The sequence below is a fragment of the Neodiprion fabricii genome, chromosome 5 (genome assembly GCF_021155785.1).
Source record: "Neodiprion fabricii isolate iyNeoFabr1 chromosome 5, iyNeoFabr1.1, whole genome shotgun sequence".
Classification (NCBI taxonomy): domain Eukaryota; kingdom Metazoa; phylum Arthropoda; class Insecta; order Hymenoptera; family Diprionidae; genus Neodiprion; species Neodiprion fabricii.
The window spans coordinates 20,843,182-20,859,174 of record NC_060243.1 but is presented as its reverse complement, the minus strand read 5'-3'; the positions used below and the strand labels follow the sequence as shown (position 1 = coordinate 20,859,174).

The 15,993-nt window shown below is 38.1% G+C and overlaps 1 protein-coding gene across 3 annotated transcripts in view; it reads left to right on the top strand.

Annotated features, from left to right (window-relative positions):
• The window catches only part of LOC124182550 (nuclear receptor subfamily 4 group A member 2), a 42,597-nt gene that overhangs the window by 15,336 nt on the left and 11,268 nt on the right, over window positions 1-15,993 (top strand). For all 3 annotated transcript variants that reach the window (XM_046569981.1, XM_046569980.1, XM_046569979.1), the window contains exon 2: window positions 12,782-13,179. In XM_046569981.1, the coding sequence (XP_046425937.1) occupies window positions 12,782-13,179 (398 nt within the window). The remainder of the gene's footprint in view (window positions 1-12,781; window positions 13,180-15,993) is intronic.

Sequence of the window (15,993 nt, the reverse complement as noted above, 5' to 3'; positions counted from 1 at the left end):
AGAAAAAAAACTCGATGAATTTTGTAAAAAAAATGGTCAGGTATATCATATGATTAATGAAACTGACTAGTAGTAGTGTAATAAAATTTCCAATTCGATGTACACACACGGACGTTTTCATATATATCCTTACACACGTAATGATGCGAAGATTATTACAAGCTTAGAGATGCGAGTATACATAATGTGGTTTTATACACCTACATTTTGCAGATGCACCGTTTCTGTTCTCGCGGCGGAGACTTCGACGCGTGGTTTTACACGTCTCTGCGCCGTCGATCGGTGAATAATGTAGATTATACACACACACACACACACCCATACATAATTTTACGAACGAGCGCCTAAAAGATCGAGTGAAAAAATTTTGAGGCAAAAAACTTATCAATATAAGCATCCGAAAAACGTACGGAATACCGTCAAACAGATTCTTGTCCTCAAACTAATAGAGAGTACGAATAGCAGTTGATGCTTTTCCGAGAAAGACAGACAGATAGATACGAACACGTTCCTTACACGGTAATCTGGAAATGGAGAGAGATAGATAGCTAGATAGATAATGACATTTATTGCAAAAAAATTAATCAAATATAACAGCGTGTTGCCAAACTACCAAATAAGCTTTATTAGTATTTAACCGACCGTAGAGAATAACAGAATCGGAAAGTAGAGGCTAGAGGCAGCAAATAAGATAACATGAATAATACATAACTATATATATATACCGGGAAAATCTCTTGAAACTTGAAAATCAACTACGTATGCGCGAGTTTTATCGGCTGTTCGTGCAGGCTGGCCATACCGAGTTTCAGCTGTCAAACTGATTCTGGCGGCGATGTAGTTGATACGAATTTTCGAGGTTAGAATCTCAAATAATTGAGGTAGTGACTCGGAAAGGTTTGGGAAGTATTTGTCATTGAGCCGGAAAGTTGATTCTTCAACGAACGGTCGGAATTTAATGCTTATGCTCTTTGAAAATTCAAACGTACACATTTTGCGTACGTTGGCGCACCTGCATCGCAGACAACGATATCGCCGCGGGAAGATTTCGCCGACCAATGAGATTGAATTATTTGGCGCATGCGCGGTTGATTTTCAAGTTTCGAGAGATTGTCCCGGTATATAATACAATACAAAGATTTATAACATAAAATAAATAATAATAGGGAGAGAGAGAGAATACTGCTTACTTAAATATGATAGTTTAGTTGTAGGCGAAACTTTAGTTCCTGTTACAGCCCAGTGTAACGGATATACCATAAATATAAATTGTGGAGGGACAACCGGGGGAGGGGGGGGTCGATCAGTGAAAATCGAGGAACGTAACTAAGTCGAATGTAACTAGCATGATTATATACATATACATATGATGCTCGTCTAACCCACCAATGATAAATAATAAAATATTGTAACTACAGACACACATTGCGTGTATCACGCAAATCCCTTTATATGCAGGATTTGTCTTACATCATCTGATTTACGTCGAGCTACATGCATACGTACTTATACGTGTATAAATTTACGTTGGTACATGACTTCGAAAAGAAATCCGTAAAATGAAAGGGGACCAAATATGAAGAAGAATCCCGTTTTTCTTAGTTGACGAAAAAATTACGTTTCAAAAGTATGAAATTACTGTGTGTAAATATAAAGAAAATTTACGAGAACGGAACAAGTGAGTGAATAATTTTACGGAATTGCAGTGCAAAAGCGATTAGGTATACCATACAATTTATTGTGAAATGTGTTAATTAATTAGAGTTGTGCTACGAGAAACAAGGAACAAAAATTGAATCGAACCTGGTCGTTCGAAATTTGTATCATTTGTTTCTTTGCTCGTTGGGTTTGTTCCATTTCTTTTTCTATTTATGCCTACATCTATCCGAACAACGGTTCTTTACGAATCAAATGGCCTATTGTGATCGAACAAATAAGAGTCTGATTAGTTTCTCCACGTACTCGGCATTTTTTTTTCTTCCCTTTTTATTTTCTTATTTATTTGGAATTTCTCTCAGTCTCTGTGTTTAATTTTTTTTTTTTTTAGCCTACGGTAATATCGATTTATATTATGTCAAGGTCGTCGTGAATTGAAGATTTTTCACAAATCGGAACATGCTTGATTTAAGTGTATATATATGCACCGGTATATACATAGTATATGTAATACATGTATTATAAGTATATTCCGGTGGGCCTTCCTAATGCCCTTGACATCCATATACGCGTGTAAAATTCCAGGCATATATGCACGAAGTGGGTTCGTATTCGCACGTAAACGATAAATAGTTGGCAATTAAAATTTTTTTCGTACCGTAAAATTTAGCCTTAATCTTCAGTCTGTTTTTCATTATGATTGTAATTTTTTGTTCCTCATTCTATTTTTGTATTCAATCCATTTTTACAATGTAATAATATATTACGAACCGGTGGTGAGGAAATTTTTTGAATTAATTATGCAGATATAGAAATAGCGTCGGAGTGGAAGAAAAAAAATTGACAGCTAATATCAGCAGACGATTAATAATAAATTAGGGTAAACGAAAAAAAATCATGTAACAGTATTGAATCAGAACTCGTTCGCCTAATAAACCGTTGAAATATAGCCATTTTCAAGTGACTACATAACGACATCATCTATAAAAAAAAAGGAGAAAGAACGAGGTGAGTTATAATAAGCGATAAGTGTTTGACAAAAAATTGAAGATGTGAAATTAAAATAAAACTGGTAGTCAAAATAAATGCGATCCGGAACATGAAATGACAACATTTTCAAATATATGTTGCACGGTTAGTGCAGGCGCCAAGCCTGATTTATCACGGTGTTGTAATACGAGCTTAAGGCGGTGATCACTGGGAGAGGTTTAAGCCTAATTGAACCGAAGTTAAGAAGCTTATCGACGATGAGAGATCGACCGATTGGAATCGATTGATCGCGAGTGTATACAGCTGGAATATCGATAACATCGGCAATTAATCAGTTAACCCGCCTATATATGATATCAAATGCACATAGTATACCTTATATTATATGTGTATAAGTATACATATAGAGAGCGTGTGACGAAGCGAAATAAATCCTATAACAGACGTGTTGTTATGGGATGTTGTGTATCGATCGGTATTGTGTATATATATTCACAATTCAATATAACACACACATATATATAGGGCATTCTGTGCCAACTTAAAAATAGTTGACATTTTTATTTTGGCCGAAACTTGGCTATCTATCCAATTTTTTCGTCAAACCGTTCATCGGATATGAATTATCGAAAATTTTGACAATTTTTTTTCAAACGCTCATAACTTTTTGAAATATCCATAAACTCGCATGTTTTTTTTCAAATCGAATATTTTTTAATGTGATTATTTAAAATGGAATGAAAAAAAATATTACAATCGTTTTTATTAATGTTATTATTCAATTTTTATATTGTAATGTTTTTTTTTAAACTTGATTGTTTCAATTTATTACACAATAGCAACTTATAGAAAAGGATTTCACGGGAATGATATTAAATCAAGTAATTATCTTAATGTTCGATATACAAAAACTGAAACAATAACAGGGACTCGAAAATTCCATTGCGTGATTCCAAACAAATATTGGTATTCAACGTTGAGATCGATTTCAAACTCGACTAAAACTAATATTTAAAATATTTTAAGGCAACGTAAATAAAATAAAAAAATTGGGAATAAAAAATTTCGTTCAAAATACTGATTAATTATTTTCTCAACTTCTGATTCCTTTAATTCGCAACTTTTCACTATTAATATGTTTAATGAAACATTGTATTAGGCATTAAGAGCAATATTTCAAGTTTTGAAAAAAAAAGAAAGTTTCACAATTGTAAAAAATCGAAATAAAAACCGGAATATCGTTTTATCAGGCTAGGTTTGAAACTTGAACTTGAGGGAATGAACAGTAAAATTTTGGAGAATTTTGAATAAAACTCGATAGATGCATTAAAGTTAAGAAAAAAAATATTGATCCTAAAATTGAAAAAACTATAGTAAAAAAAGCTTTCGAAATTTTTTTGCACAACATTTTCAAGATATCCATTTAAAAACATACGAAGTGAAGAGAAAAACATTGAATTGACGTATATTTCAAAAATTTACCAGCATTTGAAAAAAAAAACTATTCAAATTTTTGAAAATTCATCCCTTATGAACGGGTCGAAAAAAAAACGTTTGAAACTCACGGAACGTTTCTTCGCAGAATGCATAAAAATAGTCAAGTTTCAGCCAAATCAAATATGTCAATTTTCGCGGTAGGTTGAGTTGGAACGGAATGCCCCATTATACGTATACAATACGTGCTTCATAATCATCGATTGTTCATGACGTGCGATAATCGCCGTATAGATTTCATTATCCGTTGTTATACGTGATACGTTTACACACACATATAATTTTCATGCACATGCACACATTTAAACACATACATTTATACACACGGTTAGTAATTGACGCGGGTTTAAATACCCACCAAACCTGTTTCGCGCCGCACATACCTACACTACTAAGGAGATCAGTGATCACAAAAATAAAAGGCTGAAAAGCTACCTGAGAAAACACAAGAAGACAAACCATGAAACACACGGTAGTCCGCTATCTGGCACTGCCGCACATAAACACTACAAATGTAAAACGCCAATATGCAATAAAAACCAATTCATTCATTCATTCATACCTTCGCCACACAATGTATCATACACATTACGTACGTACGGATACATACGTTATTAAACCCCGCGCGCGGTTTTTTTTTCACTGTTATTAATTGACTCACAAATCAAAAAGAAATGAGTACTGCGAAAGCTAAACTTATTCCCATGGAGTTCGCTTTGTTGTAAACTGGGTAAAAGTAAATTAAAATTCCGTTACGTATTCACGAATTCGACTAGGTATAGTAAAATATTTGAACAATTATATACGCGTAAATTATAAGTATTGTTTATTTACTTTTGTGTTTCCAGGTTGAAACAGTTTTCCTAGTGGACAACTTTCGTACGGAAGTAATTGAACAGTAGAGAGTTGGAATTGAAATTTTTGGAACGCTCCTTTCTCTCTGAAATACGAAGAAAGCTCATTAAAAGTAAAAAAAGTTCGGGATTTTTTTTTTTTTTTTTTTTTAGAACGTAGATCAGAGGCAAATTTCGAAGCAAGTATGGATAAGTGTAAGCAGCGGTGTGTCAAAATCAAGTAGCCGTAATATATAACTGACAAGTACAATACAATAAAAATTGAAACGAAGGTAACATTCTCCGTCCTATCCGATACATCGTATCCTATCTCGTCGCGCTCGCGGGTTCACAATGTAATCAGATTTGGCTGGCATAGACATAATGTTATGGTTAGCCAAGGCACGTAGGTATGACCCGGGGGGTTATTGCGACCCATTAATTGCAACACGATTTCTGTCTCGATCACCGCAGACGGACATCGTCGTTGCACCACGTAAATCTCGCACACGCCCGACGTACGTCTCACAGTTTTATCTTTAAATTTTAACTCGGACCCTTGAAGTATCGGAAAAACAGATGCAACAATCTGCTACACGGTGAAAGCTCGGTTATCGTTTCGAACTTGTATGTTTTTCTAGTTTTAACGTGAAATTTTTTTCCTCCTGGCAATTGCTGCCTGTAAACGATGTGGAAATATTTCACTTGTACCATACGCTACGTATTCCGACAACCAGTGCTGTTCACTATTAATATATACGTTATTACAGCTGATTTTTAGTCGAATCTTTCGATACGATGATTGTCCTGTCTACCGCTAATTAGCGTGCGAGTTTTGATGTTTCGTGTACTCATCTGCCGCTAGATGGCGCAGCGTGATCTGCGTGCCTGTTGTTCTCCCAAACACGTTCCGGCAAGTTCAGATCAGCGCATCATCTACGGAAAGATGATCTCCACTTACCGTCACTGGACCGAGCTTAACCCCTCGATAACACACCTATTTTTGCAATCATTGGGAACACTCTGGGTCAAAATGACACTACCCTAATATTGATTTGTTACCATTTCAAATCTACGAGTCCGATCTACATGAAAAAAATCATTTACAATGCGACAGTGTGGTTTAGAAGTGTCAGTATAAATCATAAATGTGAATATAAAAAATCAGGAAAATGAGAAACGTTTGAAGAATTACTGTTTTAGAAGAAAAAAAAGGTCTGTGTCAGAATAATAGAGTGTGTTCTCGAAGGGTTGACTTAGCGTGCGCTGCGGTGAGATGCTCTGATTAATAATATTAGTTGATTTCGTTAGGGTGAATAAAATGACAAGGCGATACTTATAAAAGTCATATATTTCACTTCAACGTTATACTCACTTATACAACAATATCGACACATCCTTTGAAAAATGTATAACTGAAGTTTGATTTTAGCATCAAAAAGATACAATAGTTTATTGAAAATATGTTACTTAACAAATAGTTTGAAACATGAGAATCGAATAAAAAGTCACTCGTGGTAATAAATTTTGCACCGGGATTTTCCAACACATTTTTCATCAAATTTTTTACCCCGAATCAACCAAATGTAACAAAAGAGAAGTTTAACTGCTAGCACGTTCTCTTCTACCTTTTTTATATACGTGTTACTGACCTGAAGCAACGAGAGAATAATCCAGTTCAGATGTGATTTATCGTTAGCCACTTTCACATTTTGAATTCCCAATTGCAAAATTGAAGATTCTTTTGTCGGCCACATGAATGTTCGAACTGGTGACTCCTAAAGAGGTTCGAATCGCCTCGACGCGACGAGATGAGGATAAACACACGTTAATGAGTAACCATATAACTCTACACGCTGAACACGTGTGGGCGACTTTGCACCCTTTTTGTTGTCCAGTTACAACATATGCGATGAACCGCTCTGTGCTATCTGAAAAAGCTAGGTATACGTATAGCGATGATACGTGTACGAAAAAGTCAAGTCTTAACATCTGTGGTGCTCCATTTGACTCGTCTGTAACCTGTTTCAAAGACGAAGGTACGGCTTATCAGTCTTCGCTTTAAAGTACCTCATGAATTCCTAAGACTTGACAAGTATTGTTTAAACTTCCGCTGTCTTCGCATCACTTCGCAAATTGCAGGCATGGTGTGTCTTTGTACAGTGTGACTTGAAGCAATTCAAAGTCATTCCAAGATTGCTTCTCACAATCTCCTGTTAATATGACGTAGTGGACTTTATGTGGCCTCAACATAAATCGAGATGATTTAAATTGACTCGAGTTTAACATAACACGTGTTTGGAAGACCTCGAGTCACTTTTCAAATCAGAAGACATCGCATTAGTAGTTGTTTATTTCTTCTTCGAGCTTTTCGATGAGATCCGGTAATTCAGGTGAAATCAATCGCTGGTCTTATTCAATTATTATTCAATCTAGGTCAATTATGTTCACCTCCGAGTTACCGTCGGACCAAACCAGCTGATCTCGACGAGCATGCATGCACGTTGACCGACTGCTGCGCCTATCGATCATTCTTTTCTTCAAACGTTCCTTTCGTTTTGCGCGGTTCAATTAATTCCCAGGGTGTTACGGGTGCCTTATATTACCTCTGCGTTTGAAGTAGGACAAGCCGAAAACTTGACTCAGTAAAACATTCGCGAACTTATGGAATATAGTAAGGTTCGAAAAAATGTCTCTACGATGCATTCCGCGTTCTTCGTTTATCTTCCGTGTGTTAAGCATCAGTCCGAGCTAAGTTCGACGGTGTTTGCCTCGAGGCTGTTGGATGTGCTGGTAGCCACATGTCGCCGTCTTTGTCCAAAGAGGTGGTCGCGGTTATGTAGGCCACATTATGTAGTAGACTTAAGATACCGAGGCTCCCGTCCGACAGCACAGCCGCGTAGTACGAGTCGCAAAAACCGGGCGTTGAAAAAGGGAAAAAAGCCAGCGAAGAGGCGAAAACCGACTCCTTTTTACCACCGCATCGAGCCGCCGAGCTGTGATGGAAGTTCGTCGATGATCGGCCTTCGAACGGCTGACTCAAAGGCGCGATGTTGCAGCTTGTTGGATTAGAAGCGTGAGAGACAAGAGTCTTCACTTCTTCACAGACTCGGACTTCTTCATTTTTTTTTTCTATTTATAATTTGCACAGTTCCAGTAGCGAGAACTTCGTCCCGAGGAGAAACTCATTTTGCAACAATGTTACAAGGGCCAATTTGTGACCGTCTCAGAATCTCGAAGCATGTAATATTCTTTTCTTCGGACGTGCGGTTGAAAACATGGGTGATTAATGCGTTAGCAACGTTTCAGTAGCGGTCGCAAGGAGAATACTAACGCTTTTATCGTAAATTCAAATGATTGGCGAGATTTATCCTCTGCTTTTGATGGTATTTCATACTATGTTGTATACGAAGTATTACTTATTTCACACCATTAAAATAGTAATATCGTTTTACAATTTTCGCTGAGAAAAATTTCATTTGTTACAGTAACTAGAATAATTCAGTAAAACAAGTATCGTTAAAAAAACTATTTGAATATTGTTGGAATTACGAAAAACGAAGTACGCGTAACCATTTTGCGCTTTCGTCGATCCTTTTTTTGTAATTGCAACGGAAAATCATTTTGTTCGGTTTACTCTACTTTTTTTGTTAAATAAGGCTTTAACGTCAATTTATTGTTGCACAAGCATTAAATTTTCGCAACAGTTATACAAGGAAATATAGTAACAGTGATCCTAATGAGAAAGAATAGTAACGGATACTAGACTTTTTACTAACAGCTACAAAACTAATTTCCATTCTGGACCTAGAAATATATTTTTTGATTGTGGTAGAAAATGAAAATAGTTATGGACTGAGCGGTAACCGGAACTAAAAATTTCTCTCAGTATTGTAACAATTTTTGAGCAAACTTGTTCATTATATTTCTGCTTTTATGCTATTCCGAGGGTTGCATCGAAGTTACAGGATTTGAATATAAATGCCAGCAATATTGTTATGCATCTTACAATTAGTAAGAATGTTGCAGCAACGTCAGATTTCCAAGATCAAAATTAAAGAATAACCGAATTGACCCACATGAGTTCACCCACATGTGCGGACAACGTGGCCGAATAAAGTTCGAATTGAATAGAAACTTGGATTCGCAAAATAGATTCCCGAACGATTCTCATCTCGATTCCGTGAATCGATCCGATGCAGCACAACAAAGGCTGCTCAATTAACGCGGATTCACCAGGCTCGGGTAGGGAAAACCGGAAAAGAGGTGGAGAACCGGTAACGAGTCGCCAGCGCTGGAGTCCAGCACCTAAGCCGGATAGGTGGTGAATATGTCGGAAGCTACATGCATGCTCGAGCACGCAATGTTCACCTGACACTGGCACGTGAAGAGGCGTGGCCAAATCTGACCGTGGGTGTGACGCGTGGCGCCTACCAGGAATTATGGGCCCCGCGCTTTTAATGCACCGACGTTTCTGCCCCACTGGCATCGCAGACTCCCGCGAATCCGTTTATCCCAATTAGGTTGAGTTGGGTAAGGTCACGTTAGATCGGGTTGGATTAGATTAACAAGAATGTTTCCTCTAGTATCAGGTGTAAGAGTGATCACAGATTTGAAACTCGTTTGTTTGATTATAGTTTTTCGATGCAACTTTGAAGATTCACTGTAAAAAAATTTTGATATCTATAGAAGTGCACGCTGTATTTTTTTCGAGTATTTTCAAATATTAAACTTCGTCAACTATCCGACAAATTGAAACCCTATCTTCTGTCAAACTGAAACAAAAGGATGAAAGAAATTGACTTGCCGAACAATCGAAACACTGCAATACACAAGTTCGAAATACCGCATACGACGATATTTTTAACTAGCAGCCCGTTGCGGTTCCGATCATGAATATTTTCAAATGCTTCTCGGGGCAAGACAAGACTATTCGATATAGCCGTAAGCTTTTACGGACTTTTTTGTAGAGCTCGTTGAGACCTTGGATACTCTTGAACGTAACGTTCCTCTATATGTAAGATTTCAGTCAGCGTTCGCATAAGTGTATGAGCTCGTTCCGACTTGGCTTACAAATGTCGTTATATCTTTAAAACTATTGATCTGGTTGTAACAGAATATAGCCTAAAATCTGGTCGGACTTTGTTGCTATCCACAAAAAAAAAAATATATGTATATAAAAATCGGTTCAGTAGTTCTGGAGTTGTAAGCTCACATACGGATAAACAGACAAAAAAACGTGGAGTTTTACATACGTAGAGATGAGAAGAGAAGAGATGTAATGGCATCAGATAATTTTTAGGCCCGATCATATCTCGCTGATAATGTCTGTCTATGGGTTGGTCGAATATTGTTGCATTTGTCGATTCGAAACATTTTGAAAACGTTTGAGTGACAGTTTATCTACATATTCACTAAATCCACGGTTCCATTGATTCACCTGTAGAGAAGAACATGTAAAAAATATTCTACCATCCCAGTATTGGATTTGATTTTGCAAAAATTCCGCATTCCAAAAGAGAGACAGAGAGAGAGAGAGAAGGAGAGAAAGTGTGTCATCACCTGTGGTAAAAATTTGGTCTTAATCGGAAACGTCATCATTTTTCAGCCTAACCTGACCAAACCTAACCTAACTTAACGTAATTCAGCCACCGCGAATAATGGTCATGCCGTGCGCCCGAGATTCAAAAACAAAAACAACGACCAAAGTTAAGAAAAATAGCAATCACCTTCTGTTGCACACAGCAGAACCGGTACGCGCTGAGCTGTGACAGCATCGGCATCAGAATCTGGGTGGCGGCATGAACAGTAACGGGCCTAAATATAATCCAATGAATTGAGCGTGATCAGGTATCCGTGACTATCTGATTCTATCGGACGATATTGTCCGTCCCTTCGTGCCCCCAATATTATACCACACTAACTTCTGCAGTCACCCTGGCATGGTGTTAGGTTTCAGTTCACGTCGCCCTGGTTCACCGGGATCCAGTCAGCTGTCACCCTGTTCACTAAATCACTCCATTTAGCTTTAGAGATGGTGCGGACTAGCTGGGATACATAAAGTGCCGATCGGGTCTTTGATAAGAGAGACCAGAAGCCTCTGCCCCTGCAATATATTCATGGTATATAAATAATCGGAACGATAAACCAGTCGGTGAGGATGATGCAGGTTAAGAGCTAAGAATCGTCTGGCCGATTTTTATAAATCTGAGCTTCGAAAAACTACTTGCATTCAAAGTAGAAATTAATTTTTTATTCTTAAATATTTTCCTTACCTTCCGGAGGAGGGTACGACTCATGATTGGGTCGTGCTAGATGTTCCGAACAATGTTAGAATCGCACTGTGAACGCTAAGCTGTATTTCGTACTTTGTCCAAAGTCTGTACCTATTTTTCTTGTACCCAATTCTGTTCCCAAGTTACACCATGTCAAACGATTTCCAGCAATATTCTTGTCTGTTGCGATTATTGCTTGAAAATTTCCAACGCGAATGATTTTTCGGACTTACAATTTCTGACCTTTCGATCGAATATAACTCAGGAATTTGAAAAAAGCTCTAAATTCAGCTGAAATTTCGGGGTCGATCTAATTCCTTTTTCTGTTGTATTATTTATTTTATGATAAAAAAAAAAAAAAAAAATTGCAGACTTTACTACAGAATTCGATCACCGGTATTTTAAAATTGATCTCGCGATATCAATAATTAATCATAGGGCTTGATACACTTAACAAAATTGAACGCAGGTTATACAAAGGCGTATAATCACACGGTGCATATAAGAGTGGCGATCGAGGTGTCGCGTCGGGGGGATGAGCATATTGTTGTGTGTATATAAGTCGGGTATAATAATCTGTGCCGTGTTGGGGTTGAGGAATGAGGAACAGGAGGAAGGGGGGAGGCTCGGCTATACACAGGGTAGTATTTTAAATGCCAATGATTTCAGTCCTCCCTTGGGGTGTATGACGGGGCCCTATATATGCCCGGTGAAATTCTGCCAAGCCTTCAGTCGCCGTTAGTATAATCTCAGGTTAAACAGTGTCAAGTTGCTCTTCTTCGTCTCGTCCTTAAACCACGAAAAAGAAACACATGTGTACGAATTGGCTGAACGTAACAACGCATGGATAAACGTACTCGTGTGTTTGTAGTTGAAAAACTGCTAAAAAAAAAGGCTGATATTTGTGTGTTTGTCGGGAAAAATTTATTCAACAAAAATAATGATCAAGCATAATATAGAAGATGAAACTCATCCGTAGACGTAACATCTAATTTATCGTTCAAAATCGAAATCGGTCTGAGATGACCACAATGGACGATCATGGTCAGGCCTTCTACTGTAGATACTGTGGGTTTTTAATTACTAATATACCTACATTCATAAATATAATCGTACAGTTTGTATGTTTGATATGAAAAAATGTTTTCTTTTTTCACTCATGCCTTTATATTATATTATTATATTATATATATTATATTAATTGTGTACATCTGAATGTCTGTGCTTAGTTTTTGCGCCATAGCTTAACTTGCTTAATTTTAGTATAAGAATTTAGACCTTATTCAAATCCACCAAATTTCGATGATGCAACGATTATCAAGCCTGCGCTAAAATGTGAAAATGAAAGAAAATGAAATACAATGAAAAGCTTGTTTCACGATGTCGAATTCTTAAAACTTGACCTTTTTCTTCGATCTGTCAAACAATTCCACTAGTAAATTAATTTTTAATCTTTCCGAGACGTAAGAAGAATAATGTTGCGAGAAAATTGTTCAACAGATGAATAATGGAGATTCTAATATTGTGTTTCAGGGCAGCTGCAGCATTCCCCGATCGGCGAAAGTGAGAACAGTAACAGCAACAGTAACAGCAGCCTGCAGCATCCGAGGTGTTTGTCTTCTTCAGCTGGTGGAATAGGTCGAATCGAGGCAGTTGAGCAATCGACGCCGGAAACAACGCCACAGTCTCAGGTTCAGCAGCAAGCTACTGCGATTCTTCAGCAGTGTAACGCCGGGCAAATTTCCGCCCCCGTATCCACGAACGTTATACCAGTTAATTCGGTAGCGCCTTCGGCAGCCATAACCGCCTCAAACGCGGTTCCTGCAGTGAACCGACTAGTGCAATCACATCCTGGTGCAGGTGTCAACAACGCTGCGGCAACCACCACAGCATTTACCGTCGCTTCAAGTATGCTCCTGCTGCAGACACAGGTTGGTAGAGTTTTTGTTCATTCAATGTTTTTCGCACAAAATCTAGATTCTCTGCAATGTGAAGATTTTTTTCGATCGCAAAAATTGATACGATACTGAGAGAAATTTTTAGTTCCGGTTACCGCTCGGTACTTGACTATTTTCATTTTTTAACACAATTGAAAAATATTCTAGAAAAAGTATTCTAGGAAAGTCTAGTATCCCTTACTATTCTTTATCATTACGATCACTGTTGATATATTTTCTTGTACAACTGTTCCGAAAATTTAATGCTAGTGCAACAATAAATTGACGTTAAAGCCTTATTCAACTAAAAAAGTAGAATAAACCGAACAAACCGATGTTGGGTTGTAATAACCAAAAAAGGATCGAGAATAGCGCAAAATGGTTAGGCGTACCTCGTTTTTCGTAATTCCAACAATATTCAAACACTTTTTTTAACGATACCTGTTTCACTGAATTTTGCTGGTTACTGTAACTAATAAAATTTTTCCCAGTGTACCGTACGATATCACTGTCTTTGCTTTATTGCAAGAATCAGGATCCGTTCAACTTCTGCAGCCTGTTGTTCGCGAACCGGATACCAAATTTAACGTTTTTGTCGATTTTTCGGCGACTTGCAGCCTCGCGTATCGATTGAGTATCCACATGTTCGGTGAATTATATATTCACATTTTGGGTGTCGGAAATTTTCTGATTTTTGACTTGTCGTTTTGATCCGAATATTTTTTTTTTACTCCCCAGAAATTTATGCTTTAAATTCCTGAATAGTTAATTATCTATACCTCTCTTTCTCCCACCTTTCACCCCGTACTAATTACATGTCCCCTCAATATATAAAACATGTACATGAGCTTGGATATGTACATACATAATAAACGGGTCAGTAAAAATCCAATCGTGAGGACAATGCGTGAATTATTCGAGGGTTATATAATAGCGTATATAGGTAGAAATTAAGCTGCCGCTATGGGGATGGAAGAAGATAGAGAGAAAGAGAGAGCGAGAGAGAAAGCGAGTCACGGCTCGACGGCCGAGAGACACGGCCGGATCCCGAGGGAGCGATGAAGGAAATGTCAACCAGCAGCGGAACCGCCGCCGCAAATTGAATATCCTTAGCGCTGTGCTATAATGCATAAGTATACACGTACATACACACATTGTACGTATAATGTTTGTATGTATGACGAAGAAAGGGGGAAGGAAAAGAGAAAAGAAATATGAATCCGCGATGAAATCCGGTGATGCACAATGGGGGATGGGGAATTAGTAGGAGAGAGAGAAAGAAGAAATGGCCAACGATTGTTTCTTCCCCGGGAGAATTCGTTTACCGGTTTTGACGCGCGAATGAGATCAACGTCCTGCAGTTTGCAGTCATAGTTAGGCTTGTTCGGAACAAAACGATTCGTTTCAGTGTAGGAATGGAAATCTGTCGTTCAAGAACCAAAAATCGTCCTCCGAATGACCTGGTTTTTTTAGTTTTTAAACTTCCAATTCAGAATTTTCCGATTTAGTTATTAAGAATTGCCTGTCACGTCAAGTTTTCTTGTTTCTTCAGTTTGGAAATAAGTCACAAATTCCTTGATTCGTCAAAAACGAGTTACTGCGCTGCCTCTGCCAACAACTTGACTACTTGGTAGTTTTTGACAGGAGGTAGCACAGAAAATAGGAATTTCGCGTAGGGACTTGCCGCGAAAATAACTATACTAGTATTGTTTCGTTACAAAGTTTAACTCAGGAATGAACGTCGATCTACATTTTGAGATCTGTCCAAAGTCTCTAGCACGTGGAAAGAATAATTGCCGGCAATGGCGAAAAAATGCTAGAAATTTGTCTCGTTTTTAAAATTTTGAATTTAGATACAACGTCTTTCATGACGTTCTTTGTTATTCACTTGCAACTTTTCAGCAGGCTATAAGTCGGGAAACGAATACGCTAGAGAATTCAAACGAAACTTAAATTGCAGCTCAGGATTTGTGCTAAATTTCAAGCTTTGTTCAAACTCCTCGAATTATCCCGTTTCTGAGTCACAAACTTCTTGAATGAATACGATAAATCGGTTCTCAAAATTTCAAATCAAACTCATGTAAAAGAGAAGAAACCAAAAAAAAAAAAATAACAATAATAATAACAATCTGCCGCAATGTTTTTTCGGAACTTTGAAATTCCGGAACTTGCTTGTGCACGAAAATGACCGTCACGTATAAGCTGAATGATGAATATTTTGACTCGCACAAAATTTCTAACATTTCTTCTAGTCGAGTTTACAAAATTCCAATCAACATCAGACAACAGTGTCTTTTGCCGTGAAATGAATGTAAGAAAGATGTTTCGACGACAAGTGAAATGTAAGCGATTGTAAACCGGTTGCAAGATCTGACACGTACGATTCCGCGTCAAGTAAAAACGGAAAAAAAACCCGACAAAATCGCAATCGCGAGGCATCTAGGGGACCGCGAGACGACAGCTAGAGCTAGCAGGTTTTGGCGGGTAGGCGTGTTATAAGACGTATTGCGGATCGCAACTGCGCGTCGGTGCCAGCGCGGTGATTCGGAGCTCCGCCCTCCTTGCCATAAGTTGGTTTGAGGCGATAAGTCAGCAGCTCCTCGTAGGCGATCCAGGTGCACGTGTCCAGCCACCATCCCCTCTTCGGGTCGAAGAACGCGGAGCGGGAATCTTCGAATTTCGGTTCCCCGGCTTCCACAATCAGTCGGCATTGGCCCGTCGCGCCGTTTGAGACGCCCGATTAACGACCTGTTAGTGACGAAATCTGAAACAACTTGAAAAGTCCTCGATGATCTGCCGTAGGTACGA